Source organism: Barbus barbus (genome assembly GCF_936440315.1).
Source record: "Barbus barbus genome assembly, chromosome: 3".
In the NCBI taxonomy this organism is placed as follows: Eukaryota; Metazoa; Chordata; class Actinopteri; order Cypriniformes; family Cyprinidae; genus Barbus; species Barbus barbus.
The window spans coordinates 37,710,554-37,725,415 of NC_136731.1; the positions used below are offsets into that span (position 1 = coordinate 37,710,554).

General features: G+C 40.2%; 1 protein-coding gene across 4 annotated transcripts; it reads right to left on the minus strand.

Annotated features, from left to right (window-relative positions):
* Nucleotides 1-41: 41 nt before the first annotated feature.
* LOC306856642 (ataxin-2-like protein) lies at nt 42-14,850 on the minus strand. Of its 4 annotated transcripts, none has more exons than XM_079395997.1 (24): nt 14,536-14,850; nt 14,188-14,285; nt 13,118-13,157; nt 12,915-12,971; nt 12,472-12,543; nt 12,007-12,178; nt 11,804-11,922; nt 11,585-11,676; nt 10,285-10,512; nt 9,839-10,188; nt 9,654-9,740; nt 8,482-8,613; nt 8,331-8,399; nt 8,176-8,240; nt 6,590-6,936; nt 6,418-6,487; nt 6,015-6,164; nt 5,859-5,922; nt 2,909-3,069; nt 2,679-2,808; nt 2,458-2,567; nt 2,097-2,282; nt 720-888; nt 42-495 (listed from the first exon to the last, which is right to left on the minus strand). In XM_079395997.1, exons 1-24 carry the CDS (start codon nt 14,554-14,556, stop codon nt 440-442), a joined length of 3,045 nt encoding a protein of 1,014 aa, XP_079252123.1. In that variant the 5' UTR covers nt 14,557-14,850; the 3' UTR covers nt 42-439. The 4 variants fall into 4 exon arrangements, with proteins under 4 accessions (XP_079252123.1, XP_079252124.1, XP_079252126.1 ...); XM_079395998.1 differs by having other exon boundaries at nt 2,106-2,282; nt 14,536-14,847; XM_079396000.1 differs by lacking the exons at nt 14,188-14,285; nt 14,536-14,850 and adding an exon at nt 13,742-13,903 and having other exon boundaries at nt 2,106-2,282.
* Nucleotides 14,851-14,862: the final 12 nt, after the last annotated feature.

Consider the following 14,862-nt stretch of genomic DNA (forward strand, 5'->3'; position numbering starts at 1 on the left):
AAGTGGTAAAAATAATAAAAAAAAAAAAAAAGAGACAAAAGGAGAGTTTAAAAATTTATTTTTACACACTTTTTTTGTATTTTTTTTTTCTTTTTTTAACCATTTATTATTTGCTTATTTAATAAGGGGGTTGAGGACAAAGGGAGAGGTCATTGTATTTTTATAAAAATGTCCCTCATTCTTTCCATTTTTGTTTCATCTTACACACTCACTCGTTCCCTCTTTCTGCTTTCGACACCGTGTGGCCCCGTCCACTCAAATTAAAAATAACAAAAGGGAAAAAAATAAAACAAGCACATTCAGTCTCGCCAGAGGTATCTAAAACAAAATCTGTTCAGTTGGACATTATGTACAAATGAATATGCGATCACACAGGAGATCCAGATGGGGACGTGCTCTGTCACACTGCTGATCCACAGTTTCAGTCTCTGCCGCTCTGTCAGTTTCCAGGAGGGTGGAATGGAATCTGCTGGGAAGGATGAGCCTGCACTGACACTGATGGGAGTAGAGAAATGCACAAATTAATTATTTGTAATACAAATTAATAACTGAATAATAAAATACTAATAAAATCATGGTAAATGCTGTATTTTAAATATCAGTTAGATCTAATGTTCAACTGGGGATTGGATTCTGTAAGCTTGTAGCTTTCAGGGCACAAATTACTTGACTGCAACAAATAAACTTGTTTGATTTTTGTTTGTTTGCAAGAAACTCACCCTGAGGTCCAATGTAGGTGTAGTGCTGGTGGTGGGGTCCCTGCTGGGGTGGAGGAGGCCCGTGCTGGGGGCCAGAACCCTGCTGAGGGGGGGCATGAAGCAACATCACAGGTGGAGGGCCATGACCTCCTGAGTGGTGAGGACCCGAGAGAGCACCTGGAACATGGGTCTGAAAGAACGATAAGCAAAAAAAAGTTAGTCAGCAAAAGTGAATATATAAATTAGTAAAAATAAATGCACAAAAGTGTATAAAAAGTGTATAAAATTAATACATAAAATAGGAAAGTAAACTAAATTGGGAAACTAAAATGGTTGACAGAACACTTGGTAATGATTCAGATGTTTAACCTGCATGTTATGCCTTGCTTTGTTGGGTTCTCTGGGACGCCAAACAAAAACAGTAATATATTATTCTTAGTGCTGTCAAACAATTAATCGCATCCAAAATAAGTTTGTGTTTACATAATATATGGAGTGTGTACGGTGTATATTTATTATGCATGCATATATGCACATTAAAAGATATATCTTTTACTGTAAGAATACATAATATTGTCGTGTAAAAATTAAAAGCAGCACTTAATAATCATGATAATATAACATATTATAGTAAAGTGTATAGGATATAGAATTGTTATTATTATTAAAGTACCTGCATTACAATGAATGATTCTGAAATAAATATCTTCTGCTCATCAAGGCTGAATTTGATTAAAATAAAATAAAAACCCCCAGCAATAGTGAAATATAATTACAAAAAAAAAAAAAAAAAGTTAAATTCCTGCCGGACCTGAGACTCGAACCCACGACCTTCGGGTTACAAGTCCAACTCTCTATCCATTAGGCCACGACTGCCCAGTGAATCGGTGATTTGAAACTAAAAACTACTGTAATAGCAGACATGAAGCGCATCAGACTACAGCCTGTTATAAAATTACATCACAACCGATGGGAGTTTTAATGACAGCACTAGCAATCTCAAATTCTCACCGCCATTCATAAAAATTAAAAAAAAAAAAAAAAAAGTTCACAGGGTCCAGTAACATGTTTCAGCATTGATTCTGGCGCTTTGAATCATTTGAACTGTCCTGGAGATGGCGCCGCGAGCTCGTGCAACGCTCTCAGGATCATTCTGTCCATGATGTTTTAGAAAACAATCCTTTCGCAGTTTATTTAGGTAATAGCTCAAGGCCATTTGCACGATTTCACCCCCCTTACTGAAAAATCACATCCCTGTGATCGTTTGACAGCACTAATTATTCTATTAATTTTTATAATAATCCAGTTTATTCTATTTTTTTAAATCCCACTCACATTTCTGAACTGCACTGTTCAGAAATGTGACTGTCGATGTGGAGGTGTTTTGTGCGTGCTTACAATCATCACCTGTGTCAGCTGTCCTAGAGAGGAGTAGGGGTGAGGGAGGGGCTGGTGTCCCGGCAGGCTGTAGCCCTGAAGGGAGTAGGAGGCCTGTGGCGAGCTGTGCCCTGGGGGCAGATTAGGGGGCGTGGGGGCTGACAGCGGTCCAGAGTGATACAAAGACTGAGGCCCAGACTGACCAGACTATAAGAAGAAGTCAATACAGTACATATTTAGTATAATTATTGAGAGCTTGTGAAATTTACGGGATCTTTTGTAGAAGTATTTAGTGAAAGCTCTTTGAGTGGTAGTTTATGGAATAGATGTGTAGCTGATATGCCAGTTTTGGGTGGATTGGTTGACTGGCAGGCGGATGTACCTGTCCTGGACTGGGGGCGGGGTGTTGAGGGGGCTGCTGGTTGCCTGTGGGGGTGCTGGAGGGCTGAGGATGATGGATGGACCCAGAGTGATGAGAGAATGACTGTGGAGCTGAAGAAAGAGAAAGAGAGAACAGCTGATATTATACTGTGTACAAGAATTATATACTCAATTAACTAAATCCAGTCTATGAAAAAAAAAAAAAAAAAAAAAAATCCTTACCATACATCCCCTGCTGAGGGGCTGGTGGTCCTTCAGTTTGACCAGGGTATTGGGGGCCTGGGGGACCAAGGGTCTGTGGGTGTCCCCCTGATCCAAGCATTCGTGGTCCACCCTGGAGCATAGAGTACATCTAGGACAGAGAGAGAAATAAGTTGTTGTTTTTTTAAAAAGAGACAATGAACTTACTATACTAGAGTCATTTGTTCTACCGAAAACGTGTAGGCTGGTACCTGTCCAGGGTAGTGGGGCATTGCTTGTATGACCTGGTTGTACTGCAGATACGAGGGAGGGTAAGGAGACGCCACCAGAGGAGGTCCTGCTGCTGATGCCGCAGCCTGCATCATAGGGGGTGCTGAAGAGCTGTGGTCTGGACGAGGAGTCACCACAGAACCTGAGACAGGTGAAGAAAGTAACATGAGTATGACCCCGCGGCCCAATGTTCATACTATCCATCCTAAATAATATGTGAGATTAGAATAAGTGTGTGCCAAAGCATAGTATGCTGAAAAGTGTTAGGGAAGTATAGGTTGGTCTCCTATATACTATTACACACTCTGACGGCTATAGGCCTTTATCATAGTCTGCATGTCGTCACATCCGGCTCTAATTAGCAGCGCAAAGGAATTTCCGCCTAATGGACAGACGCCAGTTTGTAAAGAATTAAAATAATTCAGTTGGACTTAATCATAAATGTCAATATTTAAAACAGTTTATTTATACTGATGCCCTACCATGCATGTCATCCTTTATTTAAATCTGTAACATTATCTGATCGACACGATGGTCAGCGTCATGAGATTAATGAATAGCAGCATGCTGCTCAAGTTACTCCCAGAGGAATAATGGGACTGATTTAAATTCATTTTTAAAGGGTTAGTTCACCCAAAAACAAAAATTGTCATTAATTACCCTCATGTCATTCCAAACCTGAAAGACCTTCGTTCATCTTCGGAACACAAATTAAGATATTTAGCGCTGCAGCTAATGATTATTTTTATTGTCGAATAATCTATCGATTATTTTTTGTTTGGTCGACTAATCTATCGTTTATTTTTCAATTAATCCATTTTTTATTTTCTTATCACTTGATGAATTCTTTAGTTAAACTATCAATAAATAACAACAGTAACTTCTGCTATTAACCTTAATATTTTATTGAAACGTCTTCCCATAATTAATACTTAATGCTGTTTGGGACTGACAGCAGCTGCTTACAGGTGAGAGACTTGAAGTGTTTTATTTACTCAGATTAAAACATCTGCTTGAATACAAATCTGTATGAATGAACAGTTGAAGTCACAACCACATTCAGGACACTAGAGCGACAGAATCAAAAATGGCATCATAACACCGGGAAGTTTTATCACAGCTGACAGCCCGTTTTTAATAAAGGAGCCTAGTCGAGGCTTGTCCAATCCAACACACAGTTAAACTAACAATGACTTTAAATGCTTTGTTAGCGAGTGTGTTTGGCACGCGCGTCTCAGAGCTTGCGCGGTCGCGCCCACGGCATTGACGGCAGCTCCAGTGGAAGAACGTGAATCATTTCTCCGTCTCTGTGGGTGAATTAAACCCGTCGTGATTATATAAGCAACTCTATATCCCGTGCTGTTCCGTTCATTCAGCGCAGCTTTGAATACGTGAATCCTGACAATGTAAAGGCGTCAGTTTGGTTATATAAATGCAGTTCTGACTGTCGTATAATAATAATGCTCTATGAAAGCAACTCTATGAAGTAATATTGCCATACTAGCCTTTGCCTTCTGCTCGAGAGTCTTGTTTTGTGTTAAACATGCCAGAAAAACAGTCTTAAGTAGGGATAACTGCAGGCTCACACAATGGGTGTGGCTAAAGGTGCGACTCGTCAACGCACTCCATGCTAATCGACGTATTTTCATAATCAACGTAATCGATGAAGTCGACGAATCGCTGCAGCCCTAAAGATATTTAGGAAATCCGAGAGCTCTCAGACCCTCCATAGACAGCAAGGCTACTACCAAGTAACGAACATCCAAGGGATGTAACGATTCACAACTCCAGATTCAATTCACGATTATTTTTAACAAAATCAGATTTAAGACAAATTATAAAATTAAATGTATCCTTTTATTATTGCTTGGACAAAATGCTGCACGTTTCTTTGTGAAATTGAAATATAACTAAAAATATACTAATATAGCACTTGCATATCATTGCTCTTTTGTTGACTTTCATTGCTTTTATTGTCCTCATTTGGAAGTTGCTTTGGATAAATTTAAATAATATAAATGTAAATAAAACTAAATTGAAATTTTAGAACAAGCCCCAAATAAATAACAAATAAAAGAAATCTCTTCATATAAACAAAATAAGGCTTTGTCTTTGCTCTTTCCATTTAAAATTAGGGGCAACCACTGCATGTTAATCATGATCAAAACAAAGATGCTGCATACATGCAACATGAACCGTTTTTAATCTAAATTAGATTGTATAATTTTAAAATTTGATGCAAAAACAGAATGGTAACTTCAGATTTGTGAAACTATACATAAAAAAAAAAAAAAAAAAAATCTCTGCATGAAACAAACAGCAGAGCTGAATGAGACGCAGATTCAGTCTCTGCCAGCAGGTGGCGCTTAAAGCGTTTCCTTGGTTTCCGCTGTAAACAAAGCAGTGTTGCACTAAAGAACTTATGCATTATACAGAGGCAAGATGAAAATAAAAAAATACTATCTAATCTTTTCTAAAGACAGTAAGGTCCCTTCAGACATACATTCATATATAAACTCCTACTTGAATCGCGATTTGTTTAGCATCTCAACTGATTTGAATAGTCACATATGAATTGATTTTCAACCGGCTCACGGTTAAGATCAAGGCTCAGAAATGTAGCAAGGACAGCGGTAAAATAGTCCGAAAAATAGTTTTATACAACTACAAGAATGTTTTGTGTGCAAAGAAAACAAAAATAATGACTTTATTCAACAATTCTTCTCATCCTGTCTGCTGAGGTGCACCGTCATTATGGAGAGCATCGTGACACATGCGCTTACTACCGGTTCATGTAAACAACACATGTGCGTGTTCAACATAAGCACCAGCACCATGTGCACGCATTGTTTACATGAAGTGGATGCAAGCGCATGCATTGTGATGCTCTCTCCACAATGGCGGTACACCGCTGCAAGTAACAATCATTACCTTTTGTTCTTTGGTACTTCCCTTGACCGACAGCTGTCATGGGATATTGGTACATCTGAGGTGCCTAATAAAAGGAAAGCAGAAGAAAAAAAACTATAACTATATAAAATTCTTGAATTTTGTCTAAAGTTAGCCATGAGCAGCAGGGATAGAGACCTGAACAGAGTGGCCCTGAATCTGTATGGGTGAGACATAGCTCAGGTACTGAGTGTTGTAAATGGCTCCTTGGCCTGGCGGGGGCTGCAACACCACTGTGGGGCTGGGGGGAGTTGGTCGTGGTGGGGTGGGAGTGGCTGAGGGCTTCACCTGCAAAGAAGACATGACACATTAGGCGCGTTCGACTTGAAGCGGCGCTGCACAGAATTATCAGTTTAGACAAAGTACTGCGAGAGCGATTCGAAAGCATAAGGATCCGTCTGCTCTCTTATCTCTCTCGCGGTACTTTGATGTCATACACTGATCATTCTGCGTAGCGCTATTTCAAGTCGAACGCGCCCCTTGGCTTGGCACATTTAACAGCTATATAGAGGAAACGTGATAGGGAAAAACATGCTCTAACCATGCTGAGAGGAGCCTTGGTGGGGTTAAACTCTTTGGCGTTGGGGTTGAGTGTAGATTTCTTCACTTGACTGCATTGGAAAACATTATGAATTGCATTAATTACCAACAGACTTAATATGCTAATACTAGTAGCTGCCAGTTGTGACTTTACCAACTAATGTTCTACTCACTCAGCCATTCCCTCTGGTCTCTCAGAGGCATCGGGTTTGCCCTCCTCACTGCCTGGGGTCCTTGCAGGTTGGGGCGTCCCTGATGTTTGCCCTTCCGCAGTTGGATTTTGCAAGGCAGGGCCAGACAGGGCAGAGGGTGCAGAGATGGGTGTGGCTGGAGGAGGGGTGGTGGTCACCACCCCCTCTGCATTTGTCTCTCTACTTCTTTCCTCTGCTGGAAGCTCTGTGGTCGGAGTTGTGGGCGGGGCTGTTTTAGCTTCTGTTAGAGGGGCAGGGTCTGTTTGTGTATTGTGGGCGGGGTTTGCTTGAGCAGAATCAGTGGTCGAAGTTTTGGGGCTAGATGGAAGCTAAAATCAGAAGAGGAAAAAAATAAATTTAAACTATAGTTCATACTGTATTATATATAACAGCCACACCACACGGCTACGCCGTTTTAAATCAAATCAAAGCGTAAATAAACAGAAAACGTATCGGTGTGGTGTGGCTGACACAGAACAGATACTCTCCAAAATGGCGCTAAGGTGACACATTGCTGAATAAAGTCGTTATTTTTGTTTTCTTTGTGTACAAAGTATTCTCGTAGCTTCGTAAAATTACGGTTGAACCAATGATGGCAGATCGGACTATTTTGATGATGTCTTTCATACTTTTATGGGCCTTGACAGTTTTATTTACTTGGCAGTCATTGGACAGTCACAAGCCTCCCGGTTTTTATCCAAAATCTCTTAAATTGTTTTCTGAAGGCGAACGAAGCTTTTACGGGTTTGGAACGACATGGAGGTAAGTGATTAATGACAATTTTCATTTTGGGGTGGAGCAACCCTTTAAAGTCTTGGTTAAAATGTTATACGCGGTGCAAAAACCAAACAAAGTATTTAAAAAGTATGCACACTTAACGACTTTAGTGAGGGAAAGAACTGCATTCTCATGAAGCATTATGAATGACAACTGAATTAAAAACAATGGTAAAAATAAACATTTAAAGTTGATTATATCTATAGAAATATTGCGTAGGGCTGTCAAATCGATTAATCATGATTAATCACATCCAAAATAAGTTTGTGTTAGCATAACGTGTGTACGGTGTGCATTTATAAACATACATATAAAGAAACATACATCATGTATTTCTTAAATATATACATGTAGAGTATGTGTATTTATATATACATAAATATACGCAGTAGACACATTATGCAAACTTATTTTGGATGCAATTAATCAATTTGACATCTCTAATTTTGAGTTTATTACCTGCAATCGTTACGTATTATCGTTTATTACAACACATATCACGGCTCTCTAATTGGTGGGATTTTCTACATGGCCATTGTCGTTTTCACCACAAATTCTGCTGTTAAACAATTATTTTACAAATAAGTTTAAATAAATAACCCGACTATTGCTCCGTATGGTGTTCTGGGTTGTTCCCAGTGCATTACTAGGTGCTTGGCAGGCCGTTGCTAGGGTGTTCGGAGTGATTGTTAAGGCGTTACTAGTGGTTGCTTACTGGCTCAACAAGTCAAATGAGATCAACCACTTCCAAACATCTATTCTGGCTTAATTAATTTTTTTATATCACTTACCCTAAAATTACTACCAAACTTGCGAAGATCCTCAAGGTCTTGTGATCTCTGCTGGACTGAAGAAACTATGAAAAAAAGAGAGAAGAACATTTTTAGCTAAATGAAAAGCACATATAAATGAAATTACTGAAAGAGTAATACAACTTCATGATTACCTTTGCCGCTCTTGCCCTCCTGAGGACTAGCTGGACTCTCCGTCCTTTCCTTTGACAGGATTTCATTCACTGAAGTGACAGGAAGAGAGTCAGATAGTTGGACGCATATACAGTTAACAGTGTGTTACCACAAAAACTTATAACTTCTCACCATCTACAGGGAACAGAGGGGTGGGGCCAGTGGGTTTGGGGGTAACCATAGTAACCGAAGAGGTATCCAAGAAGGTAGGATTAGCCAGAGGAGGGTCCTGGGAAGGAGCATCTGGTTTTGGGGAACGAGAGACTGGAGAGAGAGAGAAAGGTAATCATGTTAATAAAAAAAAAAAGGGAATAGAGGTTGGAAATACATTGTATCCTTTCAATCATTTTTAATTAATGAAGGATATATTTAACTGATCAAGAGGTGATAGGCAACTATAATTTTACAAAAGTCTTCTATTTCAAATAACTATTCTCTTGAACTTTATATTCAAGGAAGCCTGAAAAAAGGATCACGGTTTCCACAAAAATATTTAAGCAGCACAACTGTTTAATTACATATGTATTTTAGAAAACTAATTTTACAATATTACTGTATGTTTGATCAAATGCAGCCTTCTTACAGATATCAAACTTTTTAAAACCGTTTCTTCTCCCATGCAATCTACCTTACGAACAGTTAAATGTTCCTCACATTATGCAATAACCTATTTATTTGTTACCACCTCCACCCTAGCACATCCCCGCATCTTATTCTGTTCTATTCCATTCGATCATCTATAGCACAACTGTACACACAATTTATCAATTTTTGTCTATTTATATAACGTGTATTTTTTATTCTCATCTTATTTTTATTGTCTGTGTTGTTGTCTCTGTGTACTGGAAGCTTATGTCACAGAAACAAATTCCTTGTATGCGCAAGCATACTTGGCAATAAAGGTCTTTCTGATTCTGATAAAAGTACAGTACAACATTGTTAAAAGCAACAACAAAAAAGACCTGTGACAAATGGATTGTCTAACAAATCATCTTAATATTACAATACTTATAGTAAGTAACTGAAACGAGCATAATTGAATTAAAAGGGACTAAAAATCACTGCTGAACTAGAAACACACTTGAAGATCTTACTAATTTGCATCTAGGAAGTAATACAATCTCCTGCAACAATGCAACATTTTTCTTGTATGTAGTCATTACTAACCCACTGTAATATATAAAGTGCACAACAATGGACAAGATTAAATGCTGAAAATAATCCTGTGTTAACAACTTCAAATGTCAAAACCACAAAGCTTGAATGAACATGTGGGTCTACTGTGCGCATGCGTGTATTTTAACCTGTAGGGGAAGAGTGAGAGTTTGAGGTACGCAGGTTTCTGTTAGTCTGTCCAGGCCTTTGAGACTTAGGTGACATTCTGGATGACACTATAAGAGATTGATACAATGTTCATTAAAACACTGGGCGGAAACCATCACAAACATCAAAAACGACATGTCTCTCATACACAACACACACAACTTACCTCCATTGACAGGCCGGGCTGAGTCTGAGAGAGACTGTGGGTGTGAGAGCGAATGTGGGAGTGTGTGTGGGGAAGGAGGGCTGGAGTGACCAGGCTCTGAGGGGCGGGGCTGCGTAGGCGGGCTGCTCTGTGATTGGTGTGCAGAGTATCCTCCTCTGACGGACAGAGGGCTGCTCCTATCAGTGGGAGGATGGGTCTGACCACTGCCAGAGGGGAGGGGTCTAGGTGAGGAGCCAGGTCTATTTGCCCGATTAGGCAGGGTGGATACAGCTCCTCCTCTTTCGCCCCTGCCAGGAACTCCCATTTCTCTCTCCCTTGCCCTCTGGGGCAGAGGAATGTACTTGCCCTCCCTAAAACAAAGATACAGACAGCAATGATCATCAGTATACCAAGGACAAAGACTAGATGAGATAGTGATAAAAAGAAAGAGAAAGACCGTTTCGAACCTGCTCACAGCACTGGAGAACCCAGGACTATCTCTTCCTCTTTCTCCTCCATCCCGTTCTCTGTCCCGAAGCACAGCGCTGTATTTGTCTTCCTCGGTTCGTCCCTCATCGTTCTCCAGCGCCGCCCGGTGGCGATATTGCAGGCTGCCCTCAATCTCACTGGCCAATCGGGCGGCTCGAGCTTCTCGCTGTCTGAATCCCTCAGAGCTGCCCCGCTCCAGAGGAACCCTACAAGAGATAGGTAACAAAAAGTGATGTTTACTTGATTTCTTTAAGCAGGATCTGAGCCGGTTTTTAAAAAAACTTAAGACCTGCGCATATTCACAGGTGCATACTGTGACTTCAGTAAACAAGGCTTCGCTACGCCATAACAGTTTTGAAATGCGATAGTGATTCACTGCTAAGGGGTAGCCTCTGACCTCAAACCAGCGTCTATACATTTAAAAAATAAAATGAATATTAAAATGCACAAGGCATCTTTTTAGTACATATATGCAATAAAGGAACACTCCACTATTTTTGAAAATAGGCTCATTTTCCAACCCCCAAGAGTTAAACAGTTGAGTTTTACCGTTTTCGAATCCATTCAGCCGATCTCCGGGTCTGGCGATAGCACTTACAGCGCAGTTTAGCATAGATCATTGAATCAGATTAGATCATAAGCATCTCACTCAAAAATGACCAGAGTTTTGATAATTTTCCCATTTAAAACCTGACGCTTCTGTAGTTACGTTGTGTACCAAGACTGACGGAAAATGAAAAGTTGCTATTTTCTAGGCTGATATGAATAGGAACTTTTCTCTCGTTCCGGCGTAATAATCAAGGAACTTTGCTGCCGTACCATGGGTGCAGCAGGCGCAATGATATTACGCAGCGCCTGAAAGTAGTCCCCGGCTATATAGTAGTCTTAGTACACGACGTAACTACAGAAGAGTCACGTTTTACATAAATATACAAAAATATCGAAACTTTGGTCATTTTTGAGCGAGATGCTAACAGTCTAATCAGATTCAATGATTTACGCTAAGCTGCGCTAAAAGTGCTATCGCCAGACCCAGAGATCCGCTGAATGGATTCGAAAACGCTAAAACTCAACTGTTTAACTCTAGGGCAGTTGGAAAATGAGCATATTTTCAAAAATAGTGGAGCGTTCCTTTAAGCAGTATCATGATTTATGTTTTTCCATGCTAAAATTTAAGACCTCTTAAGATAAGATTATGCAGGATATTTAAGAAATAAGGAACCTTTATAACCGTTAATAAGGAAACTTAAGGAACCACGGTTCCTTAAATCAACGTACGTGTACATGGAGAGACTGGAGTCATAGGTGGACTTCACCCCATAGGTCTCCTCATTGAAGCGGAACATCTCGCTGGCATCCCAGCCATTAGACTGAAAGACAGAAAATGGCATGTAAAAAGCATCAAGCATGTGCAACCTAAAGAAATGATTCTTAAAAAAAAATTACACTAACTTGATCACATATGATTGGATATACAAGCATATTGGTGGAACTCACTGTATCTGCATCTAGGTCAAAATTCTCTCCGTTGCTATCGCCACCATCCCACCTTTGAAGGACCTTCTCTCTGTGGTCACCATTTATTTTTGAACCAATTGCAGAGTCTGTAAAAGTGTCTGAAAACATGCACACAAAGCCTTACATTTCTATATTTAACAAGGCTACACATGTATACTACTTCTACGCAGTCATATATACACCTCTGGTAGCATAGTTGAGGTCCACATCTCTGCAGATCATAGTGACCAGGTCATTAGGGCCAAAGATCATGGTGTCCGTGATCTCTTCTCTCCTGGGATGGACTGGTGTGCCTCCGCCACCATCTCCTTCTTCATTTTTGACTTTGTGCACTGCGTCCACTGCCAGCTCACACTATAAACAAAGACACTTAGTGAGACTTGATCATACGTTAAACTTCAAGAGGCTGTGTTCGGATAGGCCACAATAAATATATATATATATATATATATAAATAAAATAAATAAATACAAATTAGTCAGTATCAAAGATCAAATTTGGATAAATCTGAACTGGGTCCAGTGTGAACAAAGCCTATTATTCTAGATTTCAGGTATTCAAATATAGTTAAGATCAGCAATTTTAAACAAAGAAAGCAAATTCAATGCAGATGTGTCTTGTCAGTAGATTTGGAATGACTGACTTACACGTGAGCTTAACGTCTTGAAGATTCCCTCATATACACTGCCGTTCTTCACCATAACGTCGCATCTGGAGCCCTGAGGAAAAGATTGCATACAAGTCAAGTATTTTATTGCTTAATGCTGAAAACAAATTAGACAAGACGGTATGAAATCACAAAACCAAAACACCTAAAAATCAAGATATTTCTTTTTAATTCACCCCCCCCCCCCCCTTTTTTTTTTTCCTTTGTCGAAACCGGGTTGCCACGGTCTAGACAAGCTAGGACATAAATTGATACTGATTCTTATCCAGCAAATCACAAGCAAGTCACGGGCCCTTCGAATAATCTTGTGGGCCCTGGAGTCAAAAAGTCTGCAAACCACTAAATTGAAGTTATCAAAGAAGGGTGTTTTCAACAGCCATCAAATAAACAAAGGTGAACAACTTATTTCATGCCAAAACTCACCACCACAGCTGTGAGAAAATGGAGCATCCGTGAGTTGTTGTACACACCCTCAAACACCTTTATTAAAAAAAAAAAAAAAAAGACAAAAATATATTTGAGCATTTGGTGGTCCGCAAATGCAGTAAAATGTGTAGAGGATACTAAGACATCTAATTATCCTAAAATGGAAAACCAAGAGTCTAAAAATGTAAGCTTTTACGTACAGGTGGTGACTGTGAGGGAGTCTTCACAGAGTTTCTGTTTCTTCATGGAAAAAAGTAAGAGAAAACAATCATTAGTAAAAAAAATCATAATTTACATAAACACGTGCGTTCGTTGTAGCATGCAAATCATGAGGAACGCAAAAGACGAACAATCATACCAATAGCAGATTTCTGTAGAATAAGCATTTCTTGTATATATTATCTATATCAAATCCGTGGATAAATGTGCCGTGTATGCGTGCAGCTAACTAGAATGTGAAACACAGCCCCGGTGCTTCAGGCATTGCTCTACTGTTACATGTATTGACCGGACAACAATTACAACACCGCGAAGCGCGTGGTAAAACAAAAGGACAATCAGACACGAGTAACAAAATAACGATCGGACTGAACCTGATTGCGCATCATGACAATATTATTTTACAATGTCAATGTGTAAACAAAGGCAACCAAGCGCGTGCTTTAATTGCGTCAGCCCGCAAAGCGGGTTATCGGAGCTGGCTAACAACACGAGCAAATGCCGAAGACAAGACAAACAGCTTGACATTACCGTGCCCAAACGCACACATTTCGCGCCCCTCGCTACAATCAATCAAATCGATTAGGAAATACGAATGTTTGTACTTTGTCACGTGCATCCCGGCTCTTCTTTCAAGGCGTCTGTCTAAAATGGCTCAAGTTGAAAGTCGAGCACAATACAGAATCATATGGGATCGGAAAACAACAACAAAACACTGCTGACGACCCGCCTCCGAGAGCAGTCATAAGCTGGAAAATATGGCAATCGATTAAAATCTAAATTCTATTGGTTCACAACATTATTTCTGGGCGGATGTGTACCTATTGCGACAATGTCTTCCATCATTGGCCCAAAATCGTGTCACTCAAACTTTATTCGCAGCGATTGGCTAGTGCTCCTGCTAATTTAACAAGGCTCGAAACAATTGGTGTTCTAGGTTTGGGAGCAGATTATGCATGAGAAGAGGGCACGCCCCTTTGACCGGTAAGGCCTCGTGTTAAAATGCCAATCCGCGGACTTTCTGAGCGGGGCAGCCCGACTTGAGCGTTACCTTCCCGGGGTGGGTCTGTTAGAGTTGCTCCCCGGAACTGAAGAAGCCATTGACCCTGAAGTTCCATTGGATGTTTTGCGGCCGCCGGGTCCAGGTTGCTGTCAGAAAGCACAACGATTCTTAAATGCTGACAAATTAAGCATTGAACAAATTTACGTAACGTTATATTTAAGAGTCTAGCCGAGTGCTAATGGCTAGCGGGTTTACTAGCACGCTACATCAAATAAAGTGGAAGCTTAATGGAGAACGACAATATTAGGACCATAAAATCTATTATGAGTTTAAATATCCTCGATTGTATGATTTGTAAAAAATAAAAAAGTATTTTTTTTTTGTTGCGGTACTCACGTTCTGTCGGCGAAAAGACATAGCTAGCCGCTAACTGAGTTGCCCGCTAAATTCCCCTTGTTCCTACGACAAGCTAGGAGGTGGACTAGCCTGCCTGCGGTGGTATTTTTCTCGACTTTCCGCAGCGTTCTCCGATCCGCACGAGCGCGATCTCCGTTATAACCCGAGGTCCAGTTCAGTACGATATTCTGTCACGAACAGAACACGAAGAGATTATGAGCCTTGTTTTTCTATTAAATATTACCGGCACCGCGTCTCGCGAATTAGCCAGCGATAAACGCGAAGGCTGTTTTTTTTCATAAACCCTCGATTGCCATTGGACGACGG

Excerpts from the sequence above, each read along its gene's own strand:
- LOC306856642 (XM_079395997.1), bottom strand. The coding sequence starts at position 14,556 with ATGTCTTTTCGCCGACAGAAC. Across the intron at positions 13,158-14,187 it reads AACAGACCCACCCCGGGAAG|AAACAGAAACTCTGTGAAGA; the intron begins GTAACGCTCAAG and ends TTTTCCATGAAG. Across the intron at positions 2,283-2,457 it reads CCGCCCCCAGTCCAGGACAG|TCTGGTCAGTCTGGGCCTCA; the intron begins GTACATCCGCCT and ends TTCTTCTTATAG.